The sequence below is a fragment of the Akebia trifoliata genome, chromosome 16 (assembly GCF_017979445.1).
Source record: "Akebia trifoliata isolate Shusen 1 chromosome 16, ASM1797944v1, whole genome shotgun sequence".
Classification (NCBI taxonomy): domain Eukaryota; kingdom Viridiplantae; phylum Streptophyta; class Magnoliopsida; order Ranunculales; family Lardizabalaceae; genus Akebia; species Akebia trifoliata.
The window spans coordinates 25,279,124-25,299,335 of NC_141390.1; the positions used below are offsets into that span (position 1 = coordinate 25,279,124).

General features: G+C 34.6%; 2 protein-coding genes and 1 long non-coding RNA gene across 3 annotated transcripts in view; all 3 read left to right on the top strand.

The window, feature by feature from the left end:
- The window catches only part of LOC147383031 (uncharacterized), a 99,211-nt gene that overhangs the window by 77,521 nt on the left and 1,478 nt on the right, over positions 1–20,212 (top strand). The window lies entirely within an intron of this gene.
- On the top strand, positions 1,911–7,066 carry LOC147383033 (homocysteine S-methyltransferase 1-like). Its single transcript, XM_086428382.1, has 8 exons — positions 1,911–1,965; positions 2,015–2,089; positions 3,178–3,389; positions 4,061–4,117; positions 4,617–4,822; positions 5,342–5,471; positions 6,303–6,503; positions 6,676–7,066. The coding sequence occupies exons 1-7, from the start codon at positions 1,911–1,913 to the stop codon at positions 6,489–6,491; spliced, it is 924 nt and encodes a 307-aa protein (XP_086284508.1). The 3' UTR covers positions 6,492–6,503; positions 6,676–7,066.
- LOC147383034 (uncharacterized) lies at positions 14,202–17,287 on the top strand. Its single transcript, XR_015173221.1, has 4 exons — positions 14,202–14,684; positions 15,478–15,594; positions 16,207–16,348; positions 16,456–17,287. It is a non-coding gene; the product is annotated as an uncharacterized LOC147383034 (long non-coding RNA).

Genomic DNA, 20,212 nt, shown 5'->3' on the forward strand with positions numbered 1-20,212 from the left:
CAATTTTCAGCAATATGAAAATAGAATTCTGCAGTTTCTTATTCAAGTCTGAAACTATCCATAATCAAAGTAACCAAAATAATTAGCTAACTTCATCAAGACACAAGAACTTAATATTTTAGCATGATTACCAATCATAGAATGGTACAATATTTGAGATAGAAAAGAACTTATTGAATGGCTGATAATAGTCTAGTAAATGTTGATAGTTAACAAAACTGATCTAATTATCAACACACATCACACTACGTGATAAGGCGCAATAGTTTTGCGGAAAAAACGACTGCTTCAAGCCGTAGTTTTAAGCGACAGAATCAGTCACAAAATCACTGTTTTTCCGCGACTCAATGCGATTCAACACAACTCAACTCTTGACTCTCACTGTTTCACGCACAAGCAGATTGTTCGACTGTCACTCTCTCTCACTCTCACTCTCAGATCGATTTTGAACGAAGAATCGAAATCAATCGACTCTCTCGACTCTATGTATCTCGATCGATTGATTTTGAACGAAGAATCGAAATTAGTCGAATCTCTCTCTCTCTCTCGATCGGATTTTGAACAAAAATCTTCGATCCTTTGCTCAACTCTCACTCTCAAATCTCGGATTTTGGCTCTTTCTCTCCATCTCGATCGGATTTTTAACAAAAACCTTCGATTTTTTGCTCGATCTCTCACTCACAAATCTCAGATTTTGACTCTTTCTCTCCATCTCGATCGGATTTTGAACAAAAATCATCGATTCTACGCTCAATCTCTCACTTATAAATCTCGGATTTTAAAGAAAGACACTAAGGATTTAAATCTGTAGTCAGACACAATCATATGTCGATTTGTGATTTTTAAGGTTGTTTCGATTTGGTCTGAACTCGAGAAGAAGATTAAAGTGATTTCGATTTGGTTTGAACTCAATGAATTCTGATTTTGATTTCATTTGAACTCGATTTGGTCTGGACTGGAGAAGAAGATTAAAGTGATTTCCTCTTGGTCCAATTTCGATTTGGTCCGAACTGGAGAAGAAGATTAAAGTGATTTGGTGTTGCGAGTTTTAGGGCTTTGTTCGATCTCCCCCTTTCAAATCATTTTAACTTATCTTCGATCTTTCGAATTTGAAGTGAGTTTCTGCTGGGTTTGTGATCGAATATTCAGGTATGTTAAAGCTTTTGATCGAATCTCCGATTTTCCTTAATAATTTTAGAGTTTCATAGATTTTCTTTATTTCAGATATAAAGAAATTGTTGTGGTGTAATTAAGTGCTACTTTGATTCCAAATTCATGAAATTGTTTTTGAATTTAATTTACGAAACATTCTTTCAACCTCCAATATATAATTGAAGTATAATGAAGAAAGAACTCTGATAAGGATGATCAATATAATTGAGTGTAATAAACAGTGATAATTGTTTGTCAGTATGATTTTTAGAAGATAAGGCTGATCAACATTATTGAGTGTAATCATACAGAGGCTTGTCTGCTGCAACCCTGTGAAACCCTCCACGTATGAACATATCTCCCAGGATATAAGATTACAAAAAAAAACTACACAGATGAGCTTTTTTTTTTTACTTTGCATGAAAGAAAAGCAACAAAGAAGAATGATGGATGACAAGAGAAGAGCTATACCGTACTTTATTCTAACCATCACAGTTAATAAAGATACTCCATTATCCTAGGATTATGGTTGCAGTAGGGTTCATGCTATGATTTCCTTTAATTGCAAAAATAAATTTATTGCTAGTTTTTGAGGACATCTTTTAATTGCATAGGGCATGATTTGGCAAGTAGCATGTATTGGAGAAATCCCTAGAATGTTGTGTAGCCCTTTAAGTGTTCTTAAGAAACATCACAATGAGTTTTCCCTTCCTAATTCTTTCATTTTGAGTAGAAGTAAATACTATTCTATCAGAGTTATGTGCTTGAAATTGATATTTTCTTCATATTTGAGGCGTGCATTCATTATAGACTGTAAATGAATGTTTCATGTTTATGATAAAAGATATATGTTCTTGTTTAGGTCCCCAAGGGCCACAACTACAGAAGGTGCTGGAAAGGTTGACTGGACTACATACTGCACCAAACGTTATTATTGGTGAGCTAATTCTTTATACTTTCACCTTGCCATCACATATTATGAATAACCTTCACTTTTGAACATGGATTATATTGATTCCAGTTAAGTTTTTTATTTTCGTTTCTAAACAAACAGAAACATGCATCAACCACGTAGATGTCATATTTTCCAATTCCAAAAAGTCTAAAAATTTCTGATCATGCGTATCTGCTAAAGGAACTTTGCCTAACTTTCTGTTTTTGGAAGGCTATGAAACTAAGGGACCATAAAGCTTAGTTTTATTCCATGATACACATTGAACTTCCTCAGTCATAGTTAAGATATAGTTGTCAGTTTGTTTGTCTTAAAAAAAAAACTTTATTAAGTTGTTTTCTTCACTCAAAGGGCAATATAGTAATGATTGCAATTTTCTATTATTGAATAAACTAGAGGAAAGTGGGATTTATTTGTTAATCCCTTCCCTAATTTCACTAGTCTTCCTCTCTTATCATTTTTTCTCAAATCATTTCCTTTGAAGTGGTGCCATGGCAGTTATCCTAGTTGAAGAGGTTAGGGCTTCATGGCTCCCAACTCATTAACTTTACGTGCAATAATCCCCAAGAAGACTTAGGTGCCCACTTTTAAGTTGGTTAAGTTTGCCAGTGTTAATATCATAGACTGGCTAGTGAGTGATTATCTAATTACTAGTCTTGTGAGTTAAATAAAGCCTGAGGTAGAATCACCCTATGTTTCTTTGATCTGTTTGGTCATTCCTGCACATTGAGTCTTGGGAAAAAACCTATTCAAGCCCTTGTCTCAGATATTTGTAGTTCGGGGCAACCTCTCTATGCTCCTATTGAAGCTTCAATGGTCTGAGGTGAAACTCTGTAGTCCAGTGACTCTATTCTATCTTCCGAATGCTGGTCTTAGGTAAAACTCTTAAATAACTTGTGCTCAAGTTAAGAGTATGGCATGCAACTCTTTTAGGCTTTGGGAAGGTCGAATGTTGGGCATATGTGCACTTGCTCAAAATGAGAAAATGAATTGGCTCGAGGAGGAAGTAAGTGTCCATTGTGTTGTGCGCCGATCGTATTTGTCTATTTGATTAGAGGTAACTGTCACAACAGGTTGTGGCGTAGGGTGCACCTTATCTAACCAAATAGGCGACTCAACCTCATCCGGGCTTGAGAAGATTGGGCTTGTTAGCCAAGAATCGATATTGTTATCAACTACTATAAAAGGGAACATCGGGTTTGGTAAGAAGAATGCAACAGATGCCAAAATCAGGACTGCTATTGAGCTTGCCAATGCTGCAAAGTTCATCGACAAGTTACCAAAGGTGACATGAAACCATTTTTATTTGTGAATTAAAGCTTTGTGCGAGGCTGACATGGTTGCATCTTTTAGTTCTGACTTGGATGAGTGCTAAAGACATTAAAGCTCCAGCCTATTACATGACCAAATAACATTTAAAATCTTGATTAAGCACGATTTTTAGTCAAAAAGATAAAATGATTCCCCTATACAATCAGTTTCTTTTTTTCACAACTTTGACTTTACGGATAAGATCCTATAGCATTATCATTATCAGTTTCTTTTGCATAAGCAAATAAATGTCTCCCTACACAATATAGAATGTCTGCGACATCATAATTATCAACACCAATATCACCAATCAAGCATAGCCAGGAATCCCATATAAGCCCTAGAAATGATTCAAAAATTAGATAAAGAGATAAACCTAGACCTACTAAGACTTACCAAAATTCAACCCATTCCAAAACTTCGAACCCCATCAAAACAAGTTCAGAAACGTAAAACATCCAATTTTTTTGTAAACCAATTTTGATGGAGTTCAAAGTTTTGGAATAGGCTGAATTTTGGTGAGATGATCTCCTTGTCACAATGACCATCCTCACCAAAAATCAGCTCATTCAGGTGAGTTTTGGTTTTTGTTATGTTATTGATCAAATTCAAACTTTATTTTTATTTTTATTCATTTATTGCTAGGTTCACTTGGAATATCTTGAGGTTGATGCCGATATATTAGTAACTTCATCATACCAGGTACGTACTTAATCTCAAAATATACATTTACTCATTTGAATGCTCATTGTTCTATAGCAATGATATTTGAAAGTACAATTATAATGTATTGGTTAGGTTCTTATCAGGGTCCAATAGAGGCCATAGACAAGGGTTTTGAGTCTACATGGTCTATTGTTCTACAACTAGACCAAATTGAATAGAGAAACAAGACTTGTTCAGCTCACCCCAAATTTTTGTGATAGTCCTTTGATTATGATCTTTGTTCTACAAATTTTCTGGATACTTCTGTCAGTCTTTGAATCATTCAAGTTGTGTTTTACTTGATTTTGTTTGAGGGTCTTTACCAATGGAATACTAATGTTTTTTTTTTTTTTTTTGGTAAATTCTTGAGAAATGTATTTTCCACCTCTAATTGTAAACTAAAAAAATCTCATGACAATAATTTCAATTTGGACTTGGCATGTAATAGTTTTACTGGGAATTTCACATTGCCAAACCTTTTGTTCTGATTTCGCAGGCAACAATTCCAGGATTTTTATCCAGAGACCTATCTATTAAAGAAGGGGAAACATTACTACAAAAAAGCGTCAAATTGGCTCTTGAAGCCCGTGATGGGTTCTGGGATGTGATGGAAAAGATTCCTGAACATAGGTATAACCGTGCTTTAGTTGCAGCATCTATTGGAAGCTATGGAGCTTATCTTGCAGATGGTTCTGAATACAGGTCTGTGTTGATCCCTTCTTCAAACTTGTGGGTTCATAAACACTATTTATGTTATTCATATCTTACAGCAACTTCAAACAACCTGTTTACTAAAATCAACTTTCTTCAAGAACTGCTATTGGCTCCCCAACTTTTAGTTACTACACTCCAATTAAAAATAAAGAAAATAAAGAAAATAAGTCATTGGTTGGGAATGAGTAATAGTTGGGGTGCCAATAGAAGTTCCCTCCCTTCTTTTTGTTTTTTTTTTGGGCTAGGTTTCTATTTTTTTGGGTTTAGGATTTTGTATGAGCCCAAATCATAGTTGTAAACAACTATTGAAATTGTTTGAATGAATTGAGATTATAATTTGAGCCAAACCTCTGTAATGTTTTGTGTTTTAATCTTTAATTGCTGTGTGAGACATAATTTAGGAAATTGGGGTGTGATAAGTAAAAGTTGGGGTGCAATTTTTTTTCTTTTTCTTTTTTTCAAACTGCATCTAAGCTTATGCAACATGCTCGTCTCTTATGCTTCTAGTGGATGTTATGGACCGGATGTGAACTTGGATAAGCTGAAGGATTTCCATAGACGACGATTGCAAGTCCTAGTGGAAGCAGGTCCAGATTTGCTAGCCTTTGAGACCATACCCAATAAACTTGAATCTCAGGTTTGCTCTTCCAACAGCTATCGTTTGTATATTTCTTTGGTCTCCAGTAGATACAAAATGATTATTTTCTTAAATTATTTGCTCCATATATGTTTCAAAGTTGAAAAAACTACTTTAGACAGATTCTTTTTTCTCCTTTATCCTCTTAATTAATTAAACCTTTTATCTTGTCATCATTGCAAGTGTCCTCATATATCATTATCCCTTTTAGCTTGATGTGATACACACTTATCAGAGTGACTTTTTTTCTCAACCATCTTGCACTATGTTTATGTTTTGGACCAATCATTATTCTGTTACTTTTGGCCCTCTATTTTCCTTCCTCTTTTATTTTGAGATTATCTATGCATAGTTTCTTATAAGAAGTGGAGCTCTTATTTGAGTGAATGTAAGCAAATATGTTTTATTGTCGCAACTTAAGCTTTAAGCAATATTAATGCATTCCTGGCGTGCTTTGTGCAAGACTACACATAATACTTGTGACTCTCTACTAATAATGATGATAAATGGGATGTGGAAATTTATTGTCCTTCATTTGCTTTATTTTTGTATGAGAAATGAAATCCCTTAACCTTTAACCAAATAAAATTCTGCACATTCCTATGCTCCACAGTAATGAGTCAGGACGGTTCCAAATTTTGCTTAGTTTCCTTAATCAATTCCTATGTTCTCGAAAAAAATATCAGGAGTATTATAAAAAGTGTGCAAAACCTAGCCCCGCATGGGGTGCTGCATTTGTAATTGTCTTAGCTTTAAATCAATATTTTGGCAACAGTATGGTTTTTTTGAACTTCATTTGTTATTATTTTGATTTCGGGAGAGCTACCACAGGCCTGCATTGAACTGCTTGATGAAGAAAACATTCAAATTCCATTTTGGATTTGCTTCAGCTCTGTGGATGGTAAGAATGCTGCCTCAGGACAGAGCTTCAAGGAGTGCCTTGATGTAATAAACAAAAGTGACAAAGTGAATATAGTTGGAGTAAATTGCAAACCTCCTCATTTCATAGAAGGCATCTGAAAATTTAGAGAGGTAACTGAATTTAAATTCTATATCGTTTGGAAGTAATTGAAATCAGATCAAACTGTTTATTTGTAGTCTGTTTTTTTTTTTTTTAACAAGAGTTCTGGTTGTAAGAAACCATATGTTTCAAGTCTTGTGAGAACCAAATTCTGTATTAATGCAAGATCAATCAATATTGAAGGTTTTATTGGAGAACCAAATGGAGCAGAGTCGTAAAGCAGAGTGGGAGATGATTAGTATCTCACAAGAAACAGGGCTGATTACAGATATGAACACTGATCTTAGAGAAGAACCATCTACTTCGGTTGGACCAGTTGATCTTGATTGTATTTGGAATTATTGAAAAATTCTATAAAAGTAGAAGAAGAAAATAAGAGCTTCAGTTACTATTAATTTCTAAAATAGATGGTGTGTATAATTTTTATGGATTGAAATAAGATCAAATTAAATATTTAATCTTACATCTCGAAGAAAAAATCTATGGCCCACTACCAAGTCAGCATAGAATTGTGAGCAGTGTGGAACGAAGTCAGTTTAGAACAACTTTATTTTCAAATTATAAAATCACAATTTATTAATTATAAATTGATAAAAATGACTGCCATTAACAGTCGTTTTTTCCGACTGTCTAGAACCGTCGTTTTTTCCAACAGACCAAAGCCGTCGTTTTTTCGACAGTCATTTTAACGAACCAAAGCCGTCGTTTTTTTCGACGGTCATTTTTACGGACTAAAGTCGTTGTTTTTTCGACGGTCATTTTAACGAACTAAAGCCGTCGTTGTTTCCGATTTTCTTTCACAGTCGCTCTCTAATCGCGACTCCTTTGTAAACGACTGCGCAAACGACTGTTCAAGACAGTCGTTTATCTCTCAATATGACGTAGTGTCATGATATTGTGTACCATTAGTTTTTTATAATTATCGATGAGTTTCTATTGTAAAAAATAATGCGGCCATACAAGCTAAACAAAACTGGCTATATACAAGCTTACAATCGACATGCATCAATGAAATAAACGATTTGAAGGAGATTTAATGATTGTGTATCTACCAATACCAAAGGATAGATTCACAAAATAAGCTAAAAATAAGAAAGATTGGACCTTAAGCGATGAAGATATATGTTTTAAGAAGGGTCACAATGAGGACCAAAATCGTTTCTTTTATTGGCAAAGCATATAATGAATTTGCTTATACAAACATTGTATATGTGTTTTAAGAAGGATCTCAAAGTGAATCAAAACCATTCCTTATTAAAAATACAATAGATTTATTTACACACACTTCATATATATGGTTTAAGAGAGACCACAATGTGGACCAAAACCATTCCTTATAAACCAAGAATATGCTGAAATCATACAAACATGTTTTAAGAGGGGTCACAATGAGGACCAAAACCATTTCTTATAGACAAACATATACTGAATTTACTTGTACAAACCTTGTACATGTGTTTTAAGAAGGATCACAATGTGTATCAATATCATTCCTTATACACTGAGGATATAATGAACTTACATATTGTACAAGAATTATGTTGTGTTCTACATTCTACTCCCTATCCAAGTTCATACATTTTCCTAATCTCCTTCTATATTACTTCCCCAATTGAGGATACTCTTAGATTTCCTCAAATACTGATTTTTTCTTGACAAGTTATAAAGGTCAGATTTGAAGTCAAGTATGTAGTATCACCACTTTTTTGATAGGTAAATGCAATATATAAATTTCATGATTCCAAGATGACTCAAGTATCTCAAATGATATCAAAATGAGTTAGTCTAAGAAGGTCATTTTAAGATTCATTTGAGCCCGAGATGACTCGACTAAGTCATTTCGGTCTCAAACGAATTTTAAAATCACATTCTTAGCAACTGTAGGCACCTTTTTACAGTTTTTATTCCCTTCAAGCTCTATCTTCACTTGACTGATTAAGGCACAAACGGAAAAGAAAAGCAAGAAAAGAGGTTTAAAAAAAGAGGAAACAAAGATTGTGAAAAATCTGAATGTTACTCAAATGCAAACGAATCGTTGTTCATTACATAACGAACAATTGTTCACTATAAGCTAAACAAGATAACTAAGCGGTATAGCAAATGCAAATTAGCTATATAGTGAACAAGCGTTCTCTATAACACTTAAGAAAAATTCAAAAACTTCCCTCCGTTCGCCATGTGCAAAGCACATAGAATAGAGCCTAACAGAATTCTGTTAGGTTGTTGGTTTTGGGGGTAAAAATTGGTTTTGGGTCAAATATTAGCGTCAAAACCTCTCCAATAAGCAAATTAAGGAAAGAAAAAAAATTCTGGAATTTTAAAAATTAGAAACAAAAAGTGGAGAAAAGGTTCCAGAAACGAAATATAATTGATGAAATTGTAAATCAAAAATAAAAAAAATTAAGCACCAAAATCAATTATGAACTGGAAAATCATTGAAATATGTATGAAGTTGAACAAAATAAAGCAAATATACCCATATTAAGCAAGAGGATCACAGATCCAAAGAAATCCAAATAATATCATCAAGATTCCAAATAATGGTGAAATAGGGTTCAAGTCGTTGGCCTCAATAGAAGGATAAGGTGTTGTATATGGGAGAACTAGACATTGGAAAATCCCTATAGAAATTCCATATTTACCATTAGTTACTACCCTTGATAGAGAAATCTATACTGTGATGCAGACCATCAAAACATAGAAAAGATTTCCTTATCAAATATTTGGACATTTTTTTAAAACTATTTATCCTAAATTTTTATTGTTTTAAATATATTAATTCTTCTTAATGTTGAATTAAACTACACTCCAAAGTTTTTGGTTGCCAAACCCTTAAATTGTTGTCTACTAAAAGCAACCCATTATGTTTTTATCCAAATTCTGTTCACACTTCATTGTTCCTTCTTATGCAGACTCAGACAAATTAAATTAATAGTAACATACTAAGTTTAAAAATTCATACTTCATCACAAATCTAATTGAATTCAATGTCAAAGGCTAGTTATCTAAAAAGCTGTAGGTTTTATAATGGATATGTTTTCAGCAAAAGCAACATTACTTAGTGTAGACACCCTATTTTTGCATCAGCCTGATTAATCAAGTCGTCAACCCGATCGCAAAGGTTCCCAATGATGGATGTCTATTCCAATGCTTTATTTTATTATCAGATATGTTTCAGAAATCCGGATGAGGTATCTCGAACTGACAAAATTTAAAAACCACGCTACACTAGGAAAATACGACTCTAGAAATATAAAAATCATCATCTTGCAAACCAAAAAGAAGCTTCACGATAAAAATCACTAAAAATGATCAAATTACCAAAATACCCCTAACATCAAAAACAACCTTAGAGCCTGCATTACGCTTAGGAAAACCCACTCAAACACATAAAACAACAAATCGAAACCAAGTAAACCGCTTCGCCAATTTTCACAAAATTTGACAAAATTATGAAAATACCACTCATCAAGTTCACGACCATTTCATATAAAAAACTTCATAAATGACAAAAACCAACATTCCCATTGAATTCCTTACGAAAAACTGATTCCAAAACATCATGGAACATGGAAAAATGACTTAAAACGTAAAAAATCCTCTCCAAGGGCAAAATGGTAATTTCACAATTTTAATAATTAAAATTTTGAAATTAATAAATAAATCATTAAATAATGTAAAGTGAAACATTAATAAAATTAATTTTAAAATGTAAACAAAAAAAATCGATCAATCAGGCTTTCAAGCAAAATTGTTGAGGGTTCGCCAGATATTTCTTTAAGGACCCCTCCATTTGGGGGTTCAAAGAATTAAAGATATATTAGAGAGGGGTTCTCCAAAAATTTAAAATCAATCAAGCAAGACTAAAGTCAAGATATTAAAGTCAATCAAATAAGACTAAAGTCAAAATTAAAGTCAATTAAGTAAGACTAAAGTCAAGTATTAAAATCAATCTCATAAGACTAAAGTCAAAACCCTAAATCAAAACCCTAATCTGAACTAATCAAGTCAATCTCATAAGACTAAAGTCAAAACCCTAAAGACTATGTCCATCTCATGAGACCAAAGTCTAAACTCTAATTGAAACCCTAAAAGAAATCCTAATCAAACCCTAATGCTTCTAAAAACTTTATAAATAGGAACCTCCACACCCTATTTTCGTATAAAAAAAATCCTAGGAAAAGTAGGTGAAGAAGCCTCCACAACCTCTCCAAAATCCTAATTTTTGAGCCTCAACTCCTTACCTAACACCCCTGCTTCAATTTTAACCTAAAAAATATCCAAAAACCTCTCAAAAACATCTAAAAAATCTACAACAAATTCAAAGCACCCAGATCCAAGAAGGAGATACCTTACCTCAGAGAACAGGAATCAGATCTGGAGATAGAACGAAGTAAGGAATACGGTACAAGGAGTCGTTTTCACCAGATCTGAGGGAATAGCACTTTTGCAGATCGAAGGTAAGGTTTTTTTTTTTATTATTTTTAATTTAGGTTTTTCATTAGCGATGTAGATTTATTTGGGATAAGTAGAGACCGGCAATGGCCGGGCAGGGTTGGTGCCTGACACCTTTCAACCCCGTAACATGATCCCCGAATTCACATTTTTTGTAGTAGATTAGTTTTTATCCATTTTAGAGTCAGTTTGGTTCCTAGACCACAATAACTAGGTGGCGACTCCCAAACCTCAAGGGTCAAATGCGAATCCGCGCACCCCACGGATCGAGGGCACTTTCACTTAGCCAAATTCTATGAATTTTCATGATTCATGCATGAACCTTTCAAGCAAGCATAGTAATAAACAACACATGAACAGAGGAACAAATGAATAGCATGATCATTAAAGTTCAATTTAGCATTCTAGAGTAATTTTTAGGGGGTTTTTAAGGGTTTTTGAGAGAGATAGACTTACACATGAGATTTGGAGTGGTTTGATCGGTGGTATTGATAAGTGAGCTTCAGTTCTTAGGATTTTTGACTTGAGCTCTGATTTCTTCTTTGATTAAGTTCTGAGAGATTAAAAATTCATTAACGAAGTGAGTTATCAATCTGAAATGTGAGATTGAGGGATCATTCGGTGTTGAAATGGGAGATTGAGAGATCGTTCGGTGTTGAAATGGGAGATTGAGATATCGTGATGAAAATCACAAATCCTGATTGTGAAAGTGATCGAATCAAATCAAGAAGGTTTTTTTATTTCAATCGAAATGGAAGAAACTTCTTCAAACTCAAAAATTGGTAAATATGGCTGAGAAGGAAACTTCAATTAAATGTGAGGTTTCGTTTCTTCCCAAAGGCAACATAAACGAAAAGCTTCTTCGATTGAATGTGAGGTTTCAATCTATCAGTTTCGTTTTCACTGAGATGGTTGAGAAGGCTAAGAATGAAAACGATAAAGAAGGTTGAATGTGTGTGTGTGTGTTTTTTTTTAATTTTAGTGACTCGTTGGGCTTGCACCGTCGAACTTTTTTCCTGGGCTTATTGGGCCAGCGCAAATAAACATCAGACTTGGGCAGCCGAGTTTAATGTTGTAATAGTAGCGAATTTTAACTTTTTTGAGGTACTGGAAGTCCCATACTAACCAAGCCTCAAAACAACCCCTCCATGGTTTGGCTGGTCATATCTAATAAATATTCAGCTATCTCCAAATCAAGCCTACAGGTGTTGGGACTAAATAAAATTATTATATGCCATTGGGGCCAAAAGTCTCCATAGCCCAGCTCTAAACATAGATTGGGCCAGTTCATTCCATACACCCAAATCAGGAATTCGATTATTTGGACTAAATAAAATTATTGACTCCCCATAGGTCAAACTATACACGATGCCCAGCTCTACACATGGATTGGGCACAGTCCAATCCATCAAGATAACTAAAGGGGCCAAAAAATACTAAATAACCCCAAATTACAACGGTTGGGCTGGCCAGAGAATAATAGTCTAGTTCATTGAGAGCCCCATGTACACAAAATAATTAAATCATGCATCATGCATGTGTCTTAACGCCTACTACTTATTGGGCCAAGACTAGGGTATCAATGGCTCTTTTTTTAGGTTTTTTCCATGTATATCCAGAGTAGAAACCTAAATAAAACATTATTCTGATTTTAATCAATTCTTATTTCAGGCAAGAGACCCTTCAAACATGACCTGAGCCTAAAAGTACCCATGACCAATCCGTCTATTCATTGGATACCCAGTAAGATTGACATTTACTTTTTAATGAAAAAAACTCATATCTAATTCCACACTTGATAGTTGATACAAATAATGGATTCAGTGAGAAAATCAAACTTTTGCGAAGAAAATCTTAGAAAATTAGAAATTTGAGATTGAAAAGGAATATAAACGGATGTTCATGAAAAGTGAGTATAATTCATTAATTTCTTGCTACCACATTGAATATTATTTAACTAGACAACTTAATGGGTCCCTAATATGACTACCTAGAATTGCATAAAACTAATCAGGTCCATGATGGTAAATCCAAAACTGACTAATCAATTACAGATACACTAGGTAATTATGTGACTGAGTACTCATTGACACCCTTAGCAAAGACATGAATATAACTACACGGGATTAGCTATCCTTTCCCTGACCTCAACTAAATTGTTAACTGTTAGTCAACAGGTATTCTTGCAAAAGATTAAGATAACATGTTCACGTACATTGAAGAATATATCAATCTCTATTGGGAAAGATCTCTAAATTGAAAACTCTAAAAAAGAAGAGGAAGAAGGCCAAAAACGTTGAGAATTAAATTCATGTATCCTTTATACATAATTGAATGGAGGAATAAGAGTAGTTAAGCCGACCACAAAGTTGGACAATAGGACTTTAATTATGATATTAATCCAAAATTTTAAATAAGATGTTTGGATAGGAATCCATTGAATTAAAATGGGGGAAATTTTATTGACACACAGAAATTCTAAGGGCCCTCCAACATGCCTAATTGGCATTTTTGGTGACCCACCATAGGGATATGTAGTCCATCCCTTGGTGAATCTACATAAAGATCAGTTTGATAGGTGATATGAATTCATTGATTATAGCCTTGTCTTAAGAATGATTTCTAATTGTTGGTTTTAAATTCTTTTTCAAGAGATTAGATATAGTGGATACAAGTTATCAAACACTGATGTTCGGTAGGCACGTTCATTTTAAACAAACCCAATGGGTACAAATCACTCTTCTTTTTTAACATTGGCGGTGATATCCAATAGCTACACAACTCTGGGAGTCATATAAAATGGACTGGGCTTGACCCAAATCTGAGTGATCTAAAAAAAAAATTCAGCAGATTTGAATCCTTAGAATAGTTCCAAATAAAAAAAAACGAGTCGTGACAATCTGGCATTCTATTTTTGCACGCTCCCTTCACTAAGTCGTAGATTCTTTGATTGATTAGGGATACACAAGAACAAAGATGTATGATTCCGTGAAGTATCAGGTCAGAGAATCTACAAAGAAAAGAGCGTCAGACTATCACAATTCTAAAAAAATTATAGGTCCAACACGATTTAATGTCCCTTGACCCGAGTTGGATTTTGGTTAAATATGGATCCATCCCTAGATCCACCCATGTCCAAACATATATTGCAAGCTCTTAACACTTTCCTATAATATGGATTCTTGCAAAATAAAAGAGGATAATAGTAATATAGAATATTATTATAAGCTTGTCAAGTAGTAACATACACTACGTGAAAATCCCAACTTTTTCTAAAAAAATTTGTTAGGCCTGGCCCGTCGAATTTTAAACCCGAAATTCCGCGGCCTATGGACCACGTTTTCGGTCCATTACACTCACTCTCTACCTCTCTCTCACTGTTTCTCTTTCTCTCTGCCTCTCTTACCGTTTCTCTCCATCTCTCTCACAGTCGATCGATCGACTTCTCACTCTCTGCCTCTCTCTCTAACTATTTCTCTCTTTCTCTCTCTCACACACACTCAATCGATCGACCTCTCCATTACTTTCTCACAGTCGATCGATTTCTCTCCCTGTCTCCCTGATCTCATCTCTAGATCGATCTTATCTCTGGAGTATGGATCGATGTCATCGCTCAATCGCTCGATTTCTCCATTTGTGATCTATTTGTCTATTATGATCTGGTTGTTTCTGTTAATGCGTCTAGTGTGAATCGACCGTGTACCAGGTGTTAGGTTGTTTGATTTTCTTTTGGTTTGGTGAGTTTTGTTGATCGATCTGTAGATAAGTTGGTGATTTGGTTGCATTTGATGTTTTTATTTGGTTTTTGTGTGAATTGAGTTGGAAAAAAGGGAAATTTTGTTAATATGCTTTGTTTTAGTTGGTTTTTTCTGGGATTTGTTTGTGGATTGAGTTGTTCTTGCTGTTCTTAGTGATATTTTTGACGATCTGTTACTTGATAAGTGATTTTTCACTGTTTTGTCTCTTTTTGAAAGGATCTGAACTCCTGAAGACGACATTCCCTCGCTTTTTATTTGTTTTTTGTGTGCTCATTTTGTTCTTTTTTATCTCAATTTCCAGTAAATTAAGTGGAGAGAGAGTGATTTTTCCTTGTTATCTCATGTTGTCTGGCTTCACTTGTTTTCAATTGGCGTCTTTTCTCCAAATCAAATTGGAACCAAGGCGATCATCCTAAAAATCTTCATTTTTCTGCAAATGTGTCTCTTACCTTTCACATTTATGGCTTGTTTGGTTGTTTGAATCGGTTAATTTTAAAGGTGTCTCCAAATGTGTCTCTTACCTTTCACATTTTTCTGCAAATGTGTCTCTTACCTTCTAAACATTTTAACCAGTAGAAAACCTGAGTTCTAATTTTTTTCCTACTGATGTTATTATCAATATATCTTATTTCAGTTGCATTCTGAAACATCACAATATAATGTGTGGGTGTTTGGGGCCGATTAGATCTTCTTTCATGTGTATATTTTGCATTAGTCCTATGTAATATTAACTTCTCTGCTTTAATTTATTTATGAATATTTGCAATTTCAGATAAAGAAAAGAAGATGCACTAGAAAAGGTTTGCAAAGCAAAGTAGTGAGTGATAATGAGGTCATAAAGATGCTTCTTAGAATCTGTCATAGCTTTCTAAAGGAGATGAGAAGAAAGGTGAGAGTATGTCATGTTTCATTTTTTAATTAGTTTTAGTGATTTTTGGTGTCACCCTTCATTTTTTGTGGAGGAGATGGCTAAGCTATGTTGATTCTTAGTCCACCACATTTTAGTAGGTTTAAATATTCCTAATTACGGATTGACCCATTTTATAAAGTGTGTGGATCATATTGGATCGTTGATTTTATTCATTGAGTCCCATGCCTTGATCACAATGCGTAGTTGCATTGGCGGTATGGTGCCATTAATTATTAGAGATCATGTTCAGAGGCCACTGGTGGTTGCAGCTACATATGCTCACCCAATTTCTATTAGGCAACTAGTGGTTGTAGCTAGAGATGCTCACCTAATTTTTATGAATAATGATGAATGCACGTGATAAATCACACGTGACTGATATAGCAATGTCATAGAACAGGATATCTTTTCTTGTGTATCCCAAATAAAAAAAGATCTATAAAGGATTATCTTATACCCCACAGCCAAAGCATTTTAGCCATTCATTTTAGATCAATCTTAGAATTGTAGACATTCATATTCATAGATTTGGGTTTATGATTGTATTCCAGGCTGAGCATAACATCCTTATGCATCCATTTCATATGTTAGGTGTAGCTGGTGTTTTCGGCCGCCCCCTTTTCAGTGCTATGCATTGTTCCTTGCAAACCTCAAGTTTGAGCAGGGAAACCAATGAAAATGAATCCTCTAATAAGGTTGCAGATTTGGTGAAGAGATTTAAACGGATGAGCAGGTCTTGAGTTTTGAGTCTACCTTTGATTTCTAGCGAAGCATTGAAACATTTGCATGAAACGGATTTTCTAACCCAAATAATTTTATGATTCATTGTACTACCTGCAGGCCGAATAGCTTTAACAACATAAGACTTATTACCCTTTGTTAGAATCTGGAAAGAGGGATATGAGCTAAGTTATCCCAAATTCTTTCATTTTTACTGTTAGAGCCCAAGGCGGAGGGCCAATCTCCATTGATGATAATAGAGGACACTTCGACGCCACTTTGGGGGAGAGATTGATTGTGCTAGCATGGATAAAGTGTTCAAAGAGAAATGCTTTGGGGTGCTAGGGGTCTTCCAAAGGGACTTCCTTTCCGTTTCCAATTATATGGTAGATGAAGTTTTTTTGTTTGGTCTCGAGAATGCAAAATCTCTCCATGCCCAAGAGCAGTTGCGGGGGATTGTTGATGAGTATGGACCAGATTTTTTTTGGGGTGTTTCAATAGGTTCTTTGACTTATTTCTAAGTTCTAGTCCATTAGCCCATAATGAGTCTTAGAAGCAGCTATAGGAATTGTATGTTTTCGAATGGCAGCAGAGTTTCAAGTTGATAACTTGCAACCAAGATATGTGGTAGGGAAGATTAAGATATGTGCTAGAACAATGGATCTGTCTGTACGTATCCATTCACTTGAAACTCATCTGCTTCCATTTCCACTTTCCATGAGTATGCCCGGCTTTTTTCCACCTGTTCAGTGGTCCTTGTTAGTTCTGAATTTCGAATGGTAGTCAAGGTTTCCCCATCTTGTTCTGTATTTTATCTATCGCATTTTCTTTGACTGTAATATAATGTTGTTGCATGGATTTTATCCTTCTTACCAGGGAGAGCTTTTTAATAAGATATTTTCTAAAATGTGTTATGAAGTTGGTAACTTGTCATTTCTCCTGAACTTCTATTCATACCAGATCTGGAGGCCGAACAAACGTTGGTGTTTCATTCTCTTGTGATTTTATTTCTTCTGGCATCTTCTCACAGTCAATATCATATAATGTATCGGGATCGTTATGGGTGGTTTCTGATCCTCCTCTTGCTCTTGGAGTGCCAATCACTTGGATCCTTCCACCTTTTTATACCACATCAAATATTTTACCTGCATCAACAGGCTCGTACAATTAATTGGATTCTTACAGTCGCAAAGGGACTATTATTTACTCTTTATTGAGACCTTACGGTGGAAAGAATGAAGAGATTCAACAGGATGCTATTTCTGTTAATGGGAGTAGAATAAAGACAAGGGAGAGTAATAATCTTGGTTGCATTCAGGCAAAAGATCGAACAACTGGAAGAACTGAAATTGCATCTTGTGTAAGGGTGGCAGAGGTATGTCTACTTATGTTATCCACGGCTCTTACATGATGTGATGTATGTAACTATTACAGTAGTGTTATCGTTCTGCTGTATCTGTTAAATTTAACTATGTTTCGCTGTTCTCATCTCAGTTTTTATATATGTTAGAAACCTGTGTTGAAAATTTTGAATCGCTGTATTACGTCAATATTTCATGGTTATGCTTAGTAGTTCTTCTAATGACTAATAAACCGAGTCAAAGGCAAAAACAAAAAATGAATGGGAGAAGAAAATGTGATCCTATGAACTGAAAGTTCATTAAATTGGATCTGGTCAACATTTTAAGTATTTTCCCAAACTTGTTAACATCCATGTTTTGCGAAGCCAAAGTTTCTAAAGCAATAAATCTTACTATCTATCATGTTTACGAGACACATAATTGTGCAATAAATCTTATTTTCTTTGATGTTTTCGAAACACACATAATTGTGCACAACAAACTTCCTTTCAGTATAGTCAAGGCGAGGCACGCCTCGAGGTGGGGCAGACCGAAATCACTGTCATACATATCAGCCGGGGCAGTGTGAGCGAGGTATAGCAAGGCACATTTCTTGACTTTGCCTCAGTCAAGGTGCAAGGTGCACAAGGCGCATGCCTCACTAAAAGTTGAATAAAATAAATGTATTTAATTTAAATAAGACACCAATTTCTGATTTGATTGTATAATCTTTACGTAGATTTATTTGGAAAGTACAATTTTTTACCATTAAAAATGTCTAATTTTGCATTTTGTCATTGTTTAAATTTTCTTGACAATGAAAAACTAAGTATACATATAAAACTAAGTATATGTCTCCAGTCTCCTTTTGACCTGCATATCAGGCATTTCCATTATCTTTTTGATATTATAATTTCTTACATGGAAATAGCTATACGCCTTGAGGAAATTTGTGAGCCTTTTCTATAACTTGTTCTCAATGTAAAACCCGCAGTCTAATTTCTTGACATTATTGGATTGGTTTAAATTCTTATTGTGTGGGTGCTTTATTTTATGACTAGGTGGCTCAAATAAGAGTAGGTTCTAAGGACTTTCCTTGCCATGTGGTTGACCTTGCTGTTGGTGCTAAACTTGAACTTGAACTAAACTATCGTGATGCTCTAGGTATTTATAGTTCAACAATTTAAATCAATTGTTAACCATTTATCTTTATGTATTCTGACTTTGGGGCTTCACCATATTTGATTAGGAAACCCCTTTCATGAAGCTTATGATGTGGTTCAATTTGATGCTGAGACTAATTATCCAGATGTTGTGACCATTAATGACACACGTGATAGCTCCGGAAATATTCACCTCAAGGTTTGCTGGCATCGTTATAATTTTATGCAGCTTCTGAATTCTCTCATGGTTCAAAAAACATGCAATCAGGGAGGAATCACGCTTTGGACTTCCTGGCATCTTTGTTACCTTTTTTCTATAATTATCTTGATATTCATTCACTTTCTCATCTTGAAGACATGCACATCATTTCTGTCTATATCAATTTAAGCTCTTCCTGTCTATTTGATCCAACTCTCAACTCCTTTTCTTTTTGTTATTCTGATTGAAGGCAATTCGCCATGGTAGAGCTCTTATACGGATATCAATTCACAACAGTCCACAGAAGTCAGACTATGTGATGGTACTTTATTTCTTCATTTTCTAACTCTTTACATGTCTTCTACAGCAATCAATGTTTCTATTTGTTGATCTTTCGTATTTCGAAATGACGTGTGTGTTTCCATTTGCAGCATATGAGAAAAAAATGATTTTTTATTTGCTATTTGTTTGAAATTTACTATTTTCAGATTTCAGTTGGTGCTCATTTATACCCTCGGAATTCAGTCGTTTTCGTGGGTCATTATCTTAACTTCAGTATTGAAGGTAGTGGTTTTGTTTATATATACATATTTCTTGTTTTGTTATGACATAACTCAACCAATTTGTTTTATCAATCTCTTTAGCTTGAACCACCCCAGTCCAGTACAACAATTATGATGCTCTCTAGCACTGCAGATGTTGTTTTCCCAATGATACTTGGTATGCAAATGTTTGGTGGAATGTACAAGTGTTGCAGCATTTTTTTTTCATGAAATGTTATTTATTTGGAAATATAGGTAAAACGCTGGAATTAGAAGAGAAATCTAGGGGGGGCATGGAAGAAGGTATCTTGGACTTATTTAATTATTATCCAACACTATATCATTGGCTACATTAAGTCTGACTACTAGTTGAGTAGTTGGGAGGACTAAAGAGCCAGTAGAGCCACCATTGGGGAAAATAATAATTTACTTGACCAAGAATGGAGAGCAGACCCTTGGGGGAGTTGAATTCAAACAGAATTAGTTGGGCCCCTTGTTAGCAATCTGCCGTTTTATTAGTAAAAAATTCACAAATTTTTTTTCTTCTTCAATGAAAGTATTATTCTCTGGAATAATTCACGTATTTTAAGTTAAAAAAAAATAATACACATTTTTATCAATCTCATGAATGTT

Bases quoted from the DNA above. Each gene is read 5' to 3' on its own strand.
- LOC147383033 (XM_086428382.1), top strand. From the start codon at position 1,911: ATGTGCTTGAAATTGATATTTTCTTCATATTTGAGGCGTGCATTCATT. The intron at 3,390-4,060 runs GTGACATGAAAC...ATTTATTGCTAG, and splicing joins TCATCGACAAGTTACCAAAG to GTTCACTTGGAATATCTTGA. The intron at 4,118-4,616 runs GTACGTACTTAA...CTGATTTCGCAG, and splicing joins TAGTAACTTCATCATACCAG to GCAACAATTCCAGGATTTTT.